The sequence below is a fragment of the Quercus lobata genome, chromosome 6 (genome assembly GCF_001633185.2).
Source record: "Quercus lobata isolate SW786 chromosome 6, ValleyOak3.0 Primary Assembly, whole genome shotgun sequence".
Lineage (NCBI taxonomy): Eukaryota > Viridiplantae > Streptophyta > Magnoliopsida > Fagales > Fagaceae > Quercus > Quercus lobata.
This window is the reverse complement of record NC_044909.1, coordinates 49782892-49800501: the sequence shown is the minus strand read 5'-3', so window position 1 is coordinate 49800501 and position 17610 is coordinate 49782892. Positions and strand designations below refer to the sequence as shown.

Sequence of the window (17610 nt, the reverse complement as noted above, 5' to 3'; positions counted from 1 at the left end):
AACAGTATCTTAGTATACATCCCAATGAGTTCATGTAATAACTCACTGATAATGATATTTTTAATGATCTTCAACATTTGCAATCTTCAATTTAGTTCAAATAAATTTATTAGTTGTTAATCATAATTACTTAGATGTCAATCCCATTTTGCTTTAATTTTTATTATTGTCATTGTGTTCTTAATCTTCCCCATTACTAAAAAAAAGTCATCTTGATTAACAAGTTACCAATAGAAAATTAATATTTCTACAGCTAGACAGAACCCCAGCTCAGTTGTCTCCTCTCTCTCTCTCTCTCTTTTATATGAAGCACCTGAGAGAGAAAAAGATGGTAGTTTGACTAAAAAAGAAGAATGTAAATGAAAATGAAAGTGAAAGCAGAGACTGTGACATTGGTACTGGTGAATCTGGCTGGTATTATGGAAAGTGCTGATGAGGCTTTGTTGCCAGGCGTGTACAAGGAGGTAGGGGAAGCTCTACACACTGACCCAACTGGGTTGGGCTCACTCACTCTCTTCCGATCGATAGTGCAATCTTCTTGTTACCCACTTGCTGCTTACTTAGCTCTTCGTCACAACCGTGCCCATGTCATTGCCCTCGGCGCTTTCCTCTGGGCCGCCGCCACCTTCTGTGTTGCCATCTCCTCCACCTTCTTCCAGGTATAACACACTTCTTTTCTTGATTTTGTTTAGATTTGTAACCTTTTCTTTTTGAATTCAATCTAGTATATGTTGGTTTTCTTTTTTACTTGCCCACTTCTTTGCCACTTATAGAAGGTTTTTGTTTGACCAAGGTTTCTTTTTATGGAAAGTACTATGTTTTTCTAAGTCTTTTTTCTAAAATGAAAAAAAAGAAAAAAAAAAAAAAAGACCTGAGATATTGCAGTTGATGAAGCATATAATGAAAAGTAGGGAGGATTTTCATTCCTTATGTATTGCAACTGAGCTGTGGCTTTAGACTTCTAGTTTTTTTTTTTTTTTTTTTTGCTAATCACTTTAGACTCCTAGTTAACTCAATTGATAAAGTCCTTGAATACCTAAGACATTGCAATCCAATCCTGCAAAAAAAAAATATTGACTTAATAGTAAAAACATTCTCTAAAAAAAAAAAAAAAAAAAAGAAGAAGAGAAGAAGCTATAGCATTATCTCTGGTGCAAGAGTCTTTAACATTTAATTTGGATCATTTGGTTAATCAGGTGGCAGTGTCACGAGGTTTAAATGGAATTGGACTTGCCATAGTTATACCTGCTATCCAGTCCCTAGTTGCTGATTCAACTGATGATAGCAACCGTGGTTTGGCTTTTGGATGGTTACAACTAACAGGAAACCTTGGATCCATCATTGGTGGGCTGTGTGCTGTACTTTTTGCCCCAACTTCTATTCTGGGTGTACCTGGTTGGAGAATAGCTTTCCATCTTATTGCAGTCATAAGTGTCATAGTTGGTATATTAGTTGGCCTATTTGCAAATGATCCACATTTTTCTAAGAGCAATAGTACAGCTAGAAATGGAGTTCAAAATCAAAAGCCTTTTTGGTCGGATGTGAAGGACCTAATTAAGGAAGCAAAGTCAGTGATTAGAATCCCATCTTTCCAGGTAATTGTGGCTCAGGGTGTTTCTGGATCATTTGCTGGGGCAGCTTGGTCATTTGCTCCTATGTGGTTGGAACTTGTTGGTTTCTCACATGAAAAAACAGCATTCCTTTTTACCATACGAGTAATTGGTGTTTCACTTGGGGGTCTGTTTGGTGGATGGATGGGGGATATCCTTGCAAAACGTTTGCCCAATACTGGAAGAACAATTCTGTCACAGATATGCACGGCTTCGGCCATTCCTTTAACCGGAATTTTGCTGGTACTATTGCCTGATGATCCATCTTCAGCATTCATGTATGGATTGGTCTTGTTCACTATTGGATTTTTCACATCCTGGGCAGCTCCAGCAACTAACAAGTACGTATACTTAATCAATTATGTGCTCTACGCATTCTCTGATTCTCCCCTTCTAATTGTTTAGTATTTTGGAATTGATTGTAATTGTGTTGATTACACCGGGGTGATTGTCCATCTGTAATAGTAAAATTTTTCATGTTATGGTGATGCAAAAGTGCACAGATTTAGTTCTTGAGCTAGGTTACTTCATGCTAAAATATTTGATGTTATGACCGCATCTAGTATCTAGATCCCCACCTCCTGACTGCTACAGAAGGACCACGTGTAGATAATGAACTTAGTAATAATAATCAGATCTTGTTGAGGTTTAAGATCAATAGTGTGCAGAAAGTGATTAGGCATATGTTGGTGTACATGGTATTAATGTTAGTCATGGAGATATAAATAGCTTTAAGAGAGCAGCCAAATTCAATTATCAACAATTCAACATGGCTGTTCTGCTTTTTTAGCTTTGTTTTCACAATTTCCCTTGACCTGGCGTTCCTCTTCAAGATAAAGATTGCATAAGCAGCAACTATATACACATGATCAGTCCTTTCTCCCCCCACCCCCCCCCCCCCCCCCCGAATACATGATCAGTCAAGTGAAAACACTCTTCAATGCACTTCTTTCCATGTCTGAGAAACGTTGATAAGTTATTATCAGAACGTCATATTAAAGTTGCAACTGCACATGTTTTGAAGCGAGGCATGCTCAACTATGCTATTTCAACTTTAACTAATGATGTTGCAATTAACATACCTCAACTCTTTCTTTGATATTTAAATGGTGTACAGTCCAATATTTGCAGAGATAGTTCCTGAGAAGTCTCGTACAAGCATCTACGCTTTGGATGAATCATTTGAGTCCATGCTAGCATCATTTTCTCCCACCGTAGTTGGGATCTTGGCTCAGCAAGTTTATGGTTATAAACCAAATCTGAAAGGATCCTCAAATTCTGTAGGGATTGAAACAGATAGAGAAAATGCTGCATCACTTGCCAAAGCACTCTATGTAGTAATTGGCATTCCTTCCGCAATTTGTTGCTTCATCTACTCATTCCTCTATTGCACATATCCAAGAGACCGTGAACGAGCAAGAATGAATGCACTGATAGAATCAGAACTGCACCAGCTGGATGCTGATAATTCTTCTTCAAGTGAAATTGACATTGATTATGAAGGTGACGAGAGCCTTGGTTTGAATGATACAGATGACAAGTTATCTCTGCTTTCCCATCAGCTAACACCTAACATTCAAACACACTCCACAGAAGAATAGTGAACCTGCCAAGTAGAATTTGGAGTACCTAAAACCTCTTACTCTGAACCAACTCAAACGATAGAAAAGATTCATTTACATGCTCAGCCCAAGGTTGATATCTGCTTTTTAAGTGATCACCAAATCGATTTTTGGATATCTTGCCATTTTTAGTTGCGCAAGCTCATAATTTGTTTGGAAGATTTAATGAGTAGGTTTCTACCAGCATGATCGCTTGTTAAATTGCCTTATTTTTTGGATTCTTTTTGTATACTCAAATCTCATTGTTACCTAGTACCTACTAATTTAATATTTTGTCCTTTTTTTTTCTACAGTAAGTAGGGGATAAGCACCCTGCATATTCAAACTTGGACTCTCCTCTGAGATAGTAATTATCTTATGTATTAGATATATGTAGGACTTACACATTGTGAGAGGAATGATACATATATTGGATGTATGAGATACCTTCTCCTTATAAGGGGAGGGTGCTTGGGAGTGATTTAATAATCTACAACTCTATCACAATCTTGATGCAGTTGAAATAAATTGCATGGAAAGTCAATAAGTTTTATGAAGATGTTGAACTGCAAATTTGGGGTAAATTTTGGTGTCTAAGATCGTAATGAAAGTTTGAAATTGCTTCAACAAGTAACTCACACCAAAGTTTAATGCCAGTTTCCCCACATTAATATAGATTTAAAAAGTAACCGTACCAAAAAATTTATGAACAATAGTTTAGGCTAAAGCTCATTTTATATGCAAACATCATAATGTGATGAAGATGGCAGATTGGGGTATCCATGTAAGTAGGTAAACACATTAATCTGAGGCATCACCTCTAGAGTCCTCCCAATAGTTATCGGGTGTGTGAGATGGAGGGATTTCGCACATCTAACTACGACTGATTATATTCTTGAAAAAAACTTTGACTAATTACTCATTCAAAAGTTAAAATCATCCAATACCATTCTAATATCCTTAAAAAGACTTTTATGAGAAATAAAATTGATTTTCTAAAGACTATGGTTTAGTGAAACTGTCTTAAAGTATAAGGTGAGGGATTATCACAAGTTTGTATTGAAGTGATGCTTAAATTCATCTCCCCACCCCAACCCCCCACCCCCTCATAAAAAAAAAAAAAAAAAAAAAAAACGATGCTTAAATTTATTTATTTTTTAAAAGCTAGTAACTTATGATTTGAGATTAAACTGTTGTTTTCATTTAAAGATATGAATATCATGAAAAGTAACTACTATGGGTAAGTGGCAGTAACAATTAAACCCACATTAGAACTGATCCTAGAGCTACACCTTTCATATAGCACCAAGGCACAAATAATTGATATGTAATAAGTATTGAAATATGTCCAGACTATATAAATTTGACTAATTAAATAATGAAATAATCAATCGTGAATGATTTTAAGTCTAACTTTAGAATTATACTAGCAAACGTGAACAAGTATATCAAATTTCCATGTCAATTAGGAGCATTGCTCTATTCTATAGAAGTGTTTTTTGTTTTTTTTTTTGGTGGCGGAATGCTCTAAAGAAGTTGATATAGAAAGAGTTGTTATAGAATCACTTTAGCATTTTTTATATACATTAAATCAAATGCTCCAAAAAATTTTAAATTAGAACATATCTTTAAGCTGAGTCCACTAGGAGTCAAACTTTTTTTTTTAATATTTTTTTTTACAAAAACTAAAACTTAAATAGATGATTTAGAAATCCGATATCGATCAAATTCAATAAATCTATAGAAGATGGGGTCTTCTCCAAAAAAAAAAAAAAAAATCTATAGAAGATGGGAATTTTAGAGAGAGAATTGAAGCTTGAATCACATGGCTAATTTTTCATCCTACCCCTAATAAAAAAAACTTTAAAAGATAATTAATTTGAAAAAAGTGAATGTAAATATGTATAATACAATTAAAGATAAACCTAATTGACTAATTAGGTACCACTTAACTCAACTCGTTGAATAATGAAATCGGATTCAAGTCTTGTTTACTTCAAAAATAAATCACTTTGTATCTTTAGTTTATAATAAAGATCATCCATAAAGTTCAAACCATGTCATATCTATTTAAAATATACTCATTAATTTAAATATTTTAATTAAACCTGAGATAAATCACCAGTAATCTTGTAGTTCAAGAAATAATCATGTAATGCTTTTGCTCCTTTTTAAGGGAAATACGGGATCAAAAGAATTCTTTGTTCCTAATCTTTAAAAGGAAATATTCCTTTCTTCTCAAAAAAAAAAAAAAAAAAAATCCTTCCACTTAGAAGAAGAAAAGGGAAAAAATAGTAAAATAATAAAATAAAATCCCTTAACACATCTGGATGCTTGGAGGCCCGCTGGATCATTTCGCACACTTGTTGCCGCCACCTCTGGCCTCACTTAGAGCATTCACATCAGCTCTTGCATAATTGTGTATAAATGTGTAAAATACACATTTTGACCGTTTTTACACATTTTGAAGCAGAAAACACACTACATCAGTCCAGTTAAAATCATGCATAATCGTCTAAAATTTTCAACGAGATACAGTACCCGTGTAAATTTACACGGGCACTGTAGCATGTGTATTTAGTTTTTTATTAATTTCCGTTCGCACCAATTTTTCTCTCTCTTCTCCATGCACAACGACCTCAACGGAAAAACAAACAAGCCCAATCGAAAAAAAAAAAAAAAAAGAGACAGATCGGTGCTTAAACCAACACAGATATATACTTGCTAAAAAAAAAAAAAACCCAAACGGAAAAACAAACAAACCTAAACGGAAAAACAAAAAAGAGACAGATCGGTGCTTATCAGAACGATTGGAGCTCGTGGGTCTCGCTTGGTCGGAGCTTGTGGGTCTCGCTTGGTCGAAGCTCGTGGGTATGGGTCTTGATCGGAGCTCGGAGCTATGGATCGGTGCTGCTGTGGATCGATGCTTGTGATCGGAGCTGTGGATCGGTGATCGGTGCTGTGGATCGGTGATCGGAGCTGTGGATCGATGCTTGTGATCGGAGCTGTGATCAAAGCTGTGTGGTGATCGGAGCTGTGGATCGATGCTTGTGATCGGAGCTGTGATCAAAGCTGTGGATCGGTGATCGGAGTTGTGATGATGTGGATTGGTTTGTGATCGAGAGGGAGAGAGATGAGACAGAGAGATAGACCGAAGGGAGAGACCGGGTATGGAGAGATAGAAGAGAGAGAGAGAGATATCAGAACATATGAGGGAGAGGGAGAGACCAGGTATGGAGAGATAGAAGAGAGAGAGAGAAATCAGAAAATATGAGGGAGAGGAGAGAGAGCGCGTATTAAAACGGGTGAGGTGAGAGAAATAATAAAATAATTAAGTAAATTGATTATTTAAATAAGAGGAGTGATAGAATAGATGAACTGATGTGAGTGTTTTGTAAAAGTGATAGTGTAAAATAGAAAAAGTAGGTTTTTTGTGTAAAATAGATGGAATCTTTTAAACGAGCTGATGTGAATGCTCTTACACAGGACAAAAACGGCATCGCATCTCCTTTTCACTTTCCTTCCCAAAAAAGCAATAATTTCAACGATTAATAAAGACAAAAGAATTTAGCCACTTAAATGTAAATCTTGCTGTCCCTAATTTATATCTTTCTCTTCTCCTACATTCCTCCACTTGAATCCAATAAGTCTAGTTCCACATTTTTCATATACACATTGTCACAACTGTTTTACGTGGGTAGATTATGAGTGGTAGAGAAAAAATAATGAATTCATATTATAGTGACATATAGTTAATCACTAGCTGTCACATAAAATAGTTCTAGCAAAATATGGGTCAAAGTGGACATATATCCCTTTCACCCAAAACAAGTAGCAAAATACATTTATTTTAAACTCGATTTTTAGAAAATCGAGTTATAGGCAAAAAACTTTAAAAAAAAAAAAAAATTTACATGGAACTCGAGTTCCATGTAACATTTTGCAAGTAACTCGATTTTCATTAAATCGAGTTTTTCATTGAAACTCAATTTTTTAAAAATCAAGTTTCAAAATAGGGGCATTTTGCTAGATAGTTTCAGAACAAGAGCATTTTGCTACTTGTTTTGGTTGAAAGGGGCAAATGCCCATTTTGGCCCAAAATATGTGTATGAAAGTGTATAGTACTAGATGTATTCACTTGAATCTCATACATCCCAACCCTACACGATTACACTACATGTGGTAACCCTCCATTTAATAACAATAGTAATCACAAGTAAAGTGCACACAAGCGTCCCATATAGGGTTGTAAATAAGTTCAGCCGATCAAATATTAAAAATTTAAACTTGTTTGTTTAATTTTATTTCAAACACAAGTCCAGTTAGAGCTCATCATCAAATAAAATATAAAATTATATGTTCAAGTTTTGCTCATTTTCTTTTTAAATAAGTTCGAGCTTGTTCACAATCTACTTGATTAACTTATTTTTTTTCCCTTATATAGTACAATCATAACTATAAATTTTTTTGCTCATTCGAAAATCTATATTAATAATTAGTAACTAAATTACACTTGAAATTATATTATTTGAGTTACTTATATAGAATTATTTTCATTTTATGAATTTATAAAAATTGGATTCAACAACCTTGTTTGGTTAAAACTTATATATAGTTTTTACTACGAATTGATTGTTTATATTATCAATAATAATTTGATATTATAGGAGTCTATCTACAAACTAACACAATCTAATATCAAGTCTATACAAGAATGTTCTTAAACAAGTATACAAATAAATATATAATATTATATACATTTAAATCGAGCCTCATGTTTACAACTTTTTTTTACAAACATATTATTATGTTTGAACTTGGCTCATTTAATAGTTTAGCTTAAACTTGGGTTTGAATTTGAGTTATTTACTAAACAAACGAATATAATCAAGTCTTTTCTTTAGTCGAGCTCGAGTTGTTCATAAACAAATACAATCAGGCTTTTCCTAACCATCGCCTGTCTAAAGGCCAGGGCGGCATCACCTTGCTTGAAAAGAATCTCTTCTATAGGCTACTACCTTTGTCTTCAAAGAGCTGAAGAAGACAGGTTACCAAGTTTGTTGCATGAATAAAGGCAGTGTGTTCCGAGCGTGATTAACAACTTCCATGGTTTGGACCATTGATGTAGTAGATGATCGTCCTCAACCATTGTTAAAAATGGCTAGGATGGTTGCAAAGAACCGCCATTAATTTGAAGTTCTTGAATGTTTCTTTTTCACAAAAATGCCATTAATTGAATCTTTTGCAACTTTTTTTTTTTGGAGATATAATTACAATATGCTGCTAACTAGAATTTGACAAAATCACCATTAATCTAACGTTGCCTCATGACAGGTAAAGATGCTTATCATAACTTGATAGTTGATACGCCAAAGCAAAATGTTGTTTATTACATACTTGATCTAGGTAGTAGCGTGAGTTTTGATTAATTTTTTAGTTTAATTATTTATGTACAACTTTTTAAAGGTTATTTTTTTTAGGGATATTTACATTTTTATTAATTTTTAGAAAAGAAATAAATCAATTGTAGGAAAAGGCTAATCCAAAGGCACAAAAATTTACTACTATTATCATATGTGCTCTGCTCTGCAAATTTAACATACTCTACTAATTGTTCTATTAATTTAAATATGATAAATTTTTTAAACCCTATCTACTAAAGAGGCATCTTGATCTGAGTAGTAATAATTTACCACTATTATTGTTTTTTATTTTTTATAAGAAACTTGTAACTTTTATTAAAACAAAGATAACATCCTATTATTGTTAAGTGCTAAACTATTCTATTCTATTCATATGGTATCGCTAAACAAATCAATAGTAATTGTTATTTCTTTACATGTTTCTTTATTCCTATTAAAACTTATTTCTATTTCTGTATAAATGTACCAACTAATTGTTTTCTGGATTTGGATGATTTTATTTTCATGATTTTATTTTATTTATCGTATAAAATAAATACATCTTGAAAAAAAAAATGATATCTTAAAGAAACTGTATATTCCTTTAATGAAAAAAAAGAATAAAGAAAAAAAAAGTCCTAGTGAATGTTAACATAAACATGGATAGTTCATACACCATAGAGAGGTACTCTGGTACAAATAACGTGGAATCAATTTTTACAGGATCAATGGAATTAAAAATTCTTTCCTCCTACTCTTTAAAAGGAAATATTCCTTTCAAGGCAGAAAAAGAAGGAAAAAAGAGAGAGTAAAACTGTAAAATAGCCAGTTTTGACAATGGAGCGCATGCCTGACTTCTTGCAGCCACTTCTCTAACCAAAAAAAAAAAAGGATCGGATCTTAATTTTTGAAGTATTAGTTTAGAAAATATTTTTTAAAATTTTTTATTAAAAAGCTTTTAATTTTTTAAAGTTTTTTTTATTATATATTTTACATAAAAATAAAACAATAATACTGTTAACTCATTTCCACTGTGTTTGTTTCTTAAAAAAAAAAAAATATATATATATATATATATATATTAAAACACATGTTGACCAGGCCCGCAAAATCTTCGTCTTAATAAAGACAAAACAATTAAGCCACATAATCCTGTCCCTAATTTATCTCCTACAACCCCTCCACTAAATCCCATGCATCCCAGCCCTACACGTGGAATTTCTCCAAACTTTTAGCTAGATGTAGACCCCACAGCATACCATGGTAAACTCAAGTCCTTTTCTCAGTTCCCATCTCTCTAAAGCTATTGACAATTTTGTGTATGTCCAAGTCAGTCAACCCCCCCCAACTTCTTTCTGAGTTCTCTGTCCAAAAGCAGAGACAATCCACATTTTATGAATTTCTGATTGGTGTCCTCTGTTTCTCATTCTCAGACAGAAACAGAGACTCTCTGTTTTGAAACAGAGGAAGAGAAGCAAAAAAAAATGAAAACAGAGACATTGACTTTGGTGCTGGTGAATCTGGCTGGTATAATGGAGAGGGCAGACGAGTCATTGTTGCCAGGGGTGTACAAGGAGGTTGGTGAAGCTTTACACACAGACCCAACTGGGTTAGGCTCACTCACTCTGTTCCGATCCATAGTTCAGTCTTCTTGTTATCCACTTGCCGCTTACTTGGCTGTGCGTCACAACCGTGCCCATGTCATTGCTCTCGGCGCTTTTCTCTGGGCCGCCGCCACCTTTCTCGTTGCCATCTCCTCCACCTTCTTCCAGGTCCATCTCTCTCTCTCTCTCCCTTGGTTAAAATTGGATGATATGGTTAGAAATGGGTGACATTTGTGTATGTTTAAGGTTATAAATTTTGTGTTGTGTTCGTGTTATTATGTACAGATCTATTTAGTCAGTAGTAACACATGTTAAAAGAGTGAGTTGATTCAAGTTGAGGTAAAGAAATAAAGATTAACATTTTTAGAAGTAGTAAAATAATACATATTAATTAAGAGGGTGACAGATATTATAGCTTTGAATAGAATAGAATGGAAGAAAAGAATACATTGGCCGATCCTAATGAGTCTATTGAAGATCCATAGCCGACCCCAAGCTTTTGGGGGCTAAGGCTTGGTATTGGTTGTTGTTGTATGGGGTATTTAGTGTTTTCATTTTGCTTTGGGAAATAGGGTCTTTATTTTTTTATTTCTAGTGTAGAATTTTCTAGAATGGGCAATATGAAAATGGGTTGTTACTCAAAACATGTAATTCTTATGATTTCAGCTCAGCCAAAAGGAAAGAATGAAAGAAATCTTTTGGTGCTATGAATTCTAGTATGGGTGTATTGATATTTTTCATTGTACTTCTATACATGCTCTATGTATTTACTATTTACCAGTCAATGTGATTTCTGGTCACTTTTCTGTGTTTCCCTTTGACCCTTTCATCAAACTTTTGAAGGATTTAGTTTAAACTTTAAAGTAGGTAAGAGGTTTAATTCATGACTGCTGCTAAAATGTTATTTCACAATGACTTTAAAGATTAACATTTTGATGGATGAAAGATTGATAATATAGCTTGTATAGTAGCTAATAATGACTACCAAAAAACTTAACAAAGAACGAGATAATTTGGTGTTGTTTTCTTAGCATTTGGGTGCAAAAGCCTTGGTGTAAAGTTATTTGTGTCCGCCAAAATCTCCCAAATGGTAACAAGAATGCAAAGACGTTTACGATGAGTCCTTAAATATAGCGTTACATGTTCAGAAAAGGCTATTGTCCTTTCCAGGGCTAAAAGTTAGTATTGCCACAGCAATGAGATTCTCCTCATATGAATTAGGTCTGGCCATAACAATATCTGATCTGTATTAGACATCGCTGTCATGAAATAAATATGCATTTAACTATGAATGAAATAATAGTCATTCCAAGTGCTTTTCAATATTTTCAGAAAAAGCCTTGTAGTTGGTTATAGTTTTGAATTAAATGGTGTGTGAAAGAAAAAATATGTACATGACGTAAGAGCTAAACCATATTGCATAATGAACAGTTAGAATTTAGGACAAGACAAAAGAAAAACTATGACATATAGGTTATATATATATATATATATACACACACAGTCAAGGAATTTGATTCTTTAATGAATGAGCTCCAAACTAAACCTTGGTGGAGGAAATGAAAGTCTTCCTGTTTATTCTGTTTGATGCATTTTCTGTTAATTCTGTTCCCAAAAAGAATATGCTGACACTAGAACCTCAGTTTCCTTTTACTTGCATGATAAATATGAACATTTAGTTACCTGGTTTAATAAAACAGGTGGCAGTTTCAAGAGGTTTAAACGGGATTGGACTTGCAATAGTGACACCCGCCATTCAGTCCCTCGTAGCTGACTCAACTGATGATAGCAACCGTGGTATGGCTTTTGGATGGCTACAACTAACAGGAAACCTTGGTTCTATAATTGGTGGGCTATCTTCTGTATTAATAGCCTCAACATCATTCATGGGCATCCCTGGTTGGAGAATTGCCTTCGTTTTGGTTGGACTAGTAAGTGTCATAGTAGGAACTTTGGTCTACCTATTTGCAAATGATCCAAACTTTTCTGAGACTGATAGAGCTAAAGGTGGAATTCACCGTAAACCCTTTTGGTTGGAAGTTAAAGACGTAATTAAAGAAGCAAAGTCTGTTATGAGAATCCCATCTTTCCAGATAATTGTGGCACAGGGTGTCTCTGGATCATTCCCCTGGTCAGCATTGTCATTCACCACTATGTGGTTAGAACTTATTGGGTTCTCCCATAAAACAACAGCATTACTTTGGACGCTCTTTATAATTGCTGCTTCACTTGGGGGTCTGTTTGGAGGGAAAATGGGGGATTCGCTTGCAAAACGCTTACCCAATTCTGGGAGAATACTCCTTTCGCAGATAAGCTCAGGTTCTGCCATTCCTTTAGCTGCGATTTTACTGCTGGTATTGCCTGATGATCCATCCACAGGATTCATGCATGGGCTGGTTTTGTTTGTAATGGGATTGAGCATATCCTGGAATGCTCCAGCAACTAACAAGTACGTATTCTTGATCCATTAAATCCTCTGTCCATATGTTTGAGAACTAACAGGGTATTTGGCTTTTCTGTTTTAGGGTTGGGTGGGGAAGAAATGGAAAAGCAAGAAAACCGTTGCTTCATCAGTTATCACAAGCACTGTAGTGCACATGACACATGCATTGTGTGCATCCACAATTTAATTAAACACCCTAGAAAGTTTTTTAAGCTAACATAAATACTATGGGTCTAAATGTCCATTAAGATGGATGGTTGGTACAATTGAGTTGAGAATGGATGAGGTTGCTTGGTTGGACTTGTTAGTGCAGGTGGCTGCTGTAGTGCAGCCTCAGCACTACAGGTTAATTTAGAGTGACCCTTGTTGTTAAGAGTGTGATGTAATCAGTCTTGCTCATATGGTCATGGGAAATAGGAATGTTTCCAACATTTAGGTTAGGAAGGCCCTGATGTTGAAACAAACATTGCAGTCAATCCACTTGGTGATATCAATTTTTAAAAATCCCATTATACATTTTCCTGTGTTTTAATGGAGAATATTTGATGGTGAAGAGTTAGTATTGTCTAATACTGAAAATTGTTGTAGGAAAGTGTAATGTACACGAGGGGTCAAAGAATGATATGCAGAAGCATGCTAACTTAAGGAGGTGACTTTAGGAAAACCTGAATGGTGCTTCCACTTCTGGATTCCTAGCCGTACTAGGTAGCATGTTAGATCTCAAAATATTTAGGGCAGTGCACTGCATCAGTGTTAGTCTTTTGGTGGTAGTAGTATAATCAAACCAGTGAGTTTAGCAGTACATGAAGTAGAAAAGGCAGTTGCAGTTGAGTTATTATCACAGATTTTTATTTCTTAAAAACAAGTCATGGAGAGGTTCAAGATCTGCGCAATGTGCAAAAAAATGGACTTATTTGCTAATTTATTCATATATGCATCTATATTTTCATTGTATTGTACTCATTTTGTGAAGAGTGGGGGGTGGGGGGTGGGAAGGGAGTTCATGTTAGTCATGAAATATAGCAACCAATCCAATCCTCAACTCTATTGCTCTACTTCTTTTTCCTATACAGACATTTTTTTTTTTTTTTTTTTATACCAAAACAGCCACTCTTGTATACATGAAAAAATTGTAGGCATGATGTGTCAAGCTAAAACTTACTCTTGACTGCACTTCTTTGCATGGCCAAGAAGTCCCCAAGTTATGGTTGGAGTCATCCTGGAAGAACTTTGAACTCTCTAGGAAAGACCTGATAGAGATAGAGATTCATTCCTCCACATATGTGCTGCTACTATGTCAAAGTCCACAATGTCATATTAGAGTGACAGGCCAAGACTATTGAAGTTTTAATATGAGCTGATGAAATTAAATATGCATACCTCTAGATTTCTAGTATTCTTTGATATATAAACAATGTACACAGTCCCATATTTGCAGAGATAGTCCCTGAGAAGTCACGCACGAGCATCTATGCATTGGATCGATCTTTTGAGTCCATACTATCGTCATTTGCTCCCCCTGTAGTTGGAATTTTGGCTCAGCACGTTTACAGTTATAAACCTGTTCCAAAGGGATCATCAGACGCTGTAGAGATAGAAACTGATAGAGAGAATGCTGCATCATTGGCCAAGGCACTCTATACAGCAATTGGCCTTCCAATGGCAATTTGTTGCTCCATCTACTCCTTCCTCTATTGCACATATCCAAGAGACAGGGAGCGGGCAAGAATGCAGGAATTAATAGAATCAGAAATGCAACAACTAGAGGATGATAATTCTCCTTCAAGAGAAGAGTTCGCTGAAGTTCATGTTTCAGAAACAAAAGAGTCGAATGACAAGGAAAGAAGTGAAGTCAGCATTAAATTTGGAGAGGAGGAGAATCTTGATTTGGATGACAACGATGAGAAGTCATTGCTTTCCCATCAGCAAATGTTCTTAAATCCAGGACAATAATGAACCTGCCAAGCAGAAGCTAAATTATGAGGTCCTGTCTAGTTCATAATCAACTCAAAATGATGAAAATGCTTCATCAATACACTTTGTCCAGAACGGTTAGCACCTTATGAGATCCCTTCAAGTTCTTAACCAACAGTTTGCATTCCAAGTCACTCAGAATTATAGTCTTGTTTCAGAAATCAACTGGTTGGTTTATTCCGTGATATGAGAAAAAATTAAAAAGGTTAATTCTTGTTAGAAAACACTTGTTAAATCTTTTATGATCTCAATCTTTTGATTAACAGGTATTATAATAATTATCCATGTTATTAGAAGTAATAACATGGAAATTATTTTTATTCATATTCATGAATACATTGAAATTGCAAGGTTTGACAGGGATTTTAGTCAACTGTGATATAAGATGTGGGGTTTAGCTCTGGTATGGCTTTATGTCAGAATTTTTGTCAATTATTTAGCTTTATGTCAGTATTTTGTCAACTTTATAGGCTTTAGGATCAGTTGTATACAATTTCTCCCATTTATTCAATTCTTTATTAAATGGGGCTCACATTATTTTAACCTTAACAAACACCACCCGGTGCTTGTTAACATTTGCCTAAGTAAAATGATATCGCCATCTTTATGCGGTCAAATGGCCAAACACAAAATTAACTAGTGATTACTGACTACTTACTCTATCATCTACTGAAAAAGCTCTATCAATTACTAGTGCACCAAACTCAAAATGTGTTTATTTTCAAAGATTTTTTCAGTTGTAAATTCAACTTGTTCATTTCTACTTTGGCATACACGTATAATTTACAGCTTTAGATTCACCTTAGGCCTTAGCCTTCATGTGTTCGGAATCCAAACTAATCTTAATTTGTAAATTAAATTGAAATAGAATTCGTCTTCTTCTTCTTTTTATTTAAATAAAATTAGAATGCATTTATATTCCCAACAAAGAACACCAGCACATCAAATAAGCTCTTATTAATCTGTTCTTTTTCAATTTTCTGAAGACCCTTTTAATCAAATCCTAAGAATTTCCCTATGTTGTTCACAAACGTCAAAGACATTCCATTTCAAATTAGTATATTCGAAATAAAAGAACTGAATTGTAAATCCAATTAAATTCATTGCATTTGAGAATTGAATTTCGAACTTGAATATTAATCCATTTCATCACAGTGAACTTAACTGAATTCCAAATCAATTTCTCTTTAAAAAAATAAATAAATAAATCAATTCCACCACGAATTGATTTTGTAAGGACTAGGATTAGACCCTTAACCTACTAAAATGGATAATGGCCCAACAAGTCCAAAATAATATATTTGTTAGAGAGTGAATTTTACAGGTGAAAGACTTAACAAATCAAGTGTGAGCCACAATATGTTAGATTCATGCCAGGAAGATAAGAAAACACAATTTGAAAAGAATAACACTCCTCGGTCAAGTTCGAGGATGAAGTGCTCTTATATTCACTCAAGTTTATCTAAGTACAAGGTGTTCTTTCTTTTCTTTTTTCCTTCTCAGATTACATGCCCGTTTTTTATGGGAGCCTTTCCCTTATATAATCCTTCCATCCTTCATCCCAACCTTCCACTTGTTGACCTTATAGATGATCTCTTTGATGTTTGTCCCATCCAAAACCTCTTGGAAGCTTTATGAATAGTTGTAAACTAAGATATCACTGTTTATGTGTCATTTCCACATAAATGCGATTAGAGCATTTAATGTAGTGATAGCAGCCTTCTTTCCAGATATTTCTTCCTTTATTGCTAGCTCCCTTCTTTGAAGCTTTTTCTCAAAGGAGTGATTACCTTATGTATAGCATTCCTGAGGTGGCTAGGTTCCAACCTTCTCCAATGCTTTCCCAAGGAAGCTCGGCTCCTCAGGACCTACCATTAGTTCGTTATTATCTTTCCTTGTCCTTAGCTCATTGATCCCAAAACTTAATAGACCTTAAGACCATCCTCGAGTTTCTATGTGTCCTCGGGCATGGCCCACGACCCACAACCCACGACCCAACTCATTTACTCGGCCTACTTATCCTCACAAGTTCCAATTGTATTGTTCATCTCCTTAGCCTTATATCCTGACATAACTTCACAAACCAATACTATATTTTGACATGCTTATATATCATATTAGTTGTTGTTCGCATGGAACATAGTTGTTGACTTCTTGTTTTAATGCTTCACAAAGAAGCTTACACTTAGGAAAAAATAAATATTATGTTTGTTAGGTCGTTGGTAAATGTTAGAGTGTGTGGTGTGCGTATGGTGCTGCATGGTGCTGATGATGGGTGCGTGTGGTGCTGCATGGGTATGGTGCTGATGGTGGGTGTGTGTGGTCCTGATGAGGTGTGCGTGTGTTCCTAATGAGGTGTGCTGTGTCAATGCTGCTAGGAGTGTATAATGTAGCTATGTCATAGATGGTGTTGTAATTGCCTAGCTGGCATTGTATACCTATACTATAGTCTATATATACTAGTATTGGAAGTGTATCTACATTAGCATTGTATTGTCTCAAAGTTAGTTAGGATGAGTGGTATTGGATTGGCTAGCAAGCAAGGTAGTTGTACAGCTGGCTTGAGAAGGCAGTTAGGAAGTTAGTTACTGATGTGCCATGTAGTATTCAGGGGATTAAACTGGGAGAGTGGTTGTACAAAGGATATGAAAAGATTGTTGTTTTCTTTACCAATATTTCCCTCTCTGTTCTCTCTATCTCTCAATTCCTTCTTTCTCTGTTCTAGGAGGTCTGGCTGTCCTCGAATTCAGCTACCCAAAACTCCTTAATTCCTAGCAGTAAATCTACAAGTCTACGTCATCAATTGGCCCCATGTTTGCTGTAATGAAATGCCAGTCATATGGAGCTGTATATAATAATTAAATAAATGCTTCAGCAACAACGTAAACATCGGGGTGGTGGCGCAGTTGGCTAGCGCGTAGGTCTCATAGCTTCTGAGTTATCCTGAGGTCGAGAGTTCGAGCCTCTCTCACCCCA

General features: G+C 35.0%; 2 protein-coding genes and 1 non-coding gene across 5 annotated transcripts; all 3 read left to right on the top strand.

Moving 5' to 3' along the window:
- The first annotated feature begins 365 nt into the window (after positions 1 to 365).
- Positions 366 to 3428, top strand: LOC115950431. Its single transcript, XM_031067628.1, has 3 exons — positions 366 to 659; positions 1197 to 1951; positions 2728 to 3428. Exons 1-3 carry the CDS (start codon positions 366 to 368, stop codon positions 3209 to 3211), a joined length of 1533 nt encoding a protein of 510 aa, XP_030923488.1. The 3' UTR covers positions 3212 to 3428.
- Positions 3429 to 9912: 6484 nt separating this feature from the next.
- On the top strand, positions 9913 to 14870 carry LOC115950875. Of its 3 annotated transcripts, none has more exons than XM_031068148.1 (3): positions 9913 to 10385; positions 11918 to 12666; positions 14085 to 14870. In XM_031068148.1, the coding sequence occupies exons 1-3, from the start codon at positions 10098 to 10100 to the stop codon at positions 14611 to 14613; spliced, it is 1566 nt and encodes a 521-aa protein (XP_030924008.1). In that variant the 5' UTR covers positions 9913 to 10097; the 3' UTR covers positions 14614 to 14870. The 3 variants fall into 3 exon arrangements, with proteins under 3 accessions (XP_030924008.1, XP_030924010.1, XP_030924009.1); XM_031068150.1 differs by having other exon boundaries at positions 14099 to 14201; XM_031068149.1 differs by having other exon boundaries at positions 12743 to 14176.
- Positions 14871 to 17525: 2655 nt separating this feature from the next.
- On the top strand, positions 17526 to 17610 carry TRNAM-CAU. The gene is given in 2 exon segments: positions 17526 to 17563; positions 17575 to 17610. It is a non-coding gene; the product is annotated as a tRNA-Met (tRNA).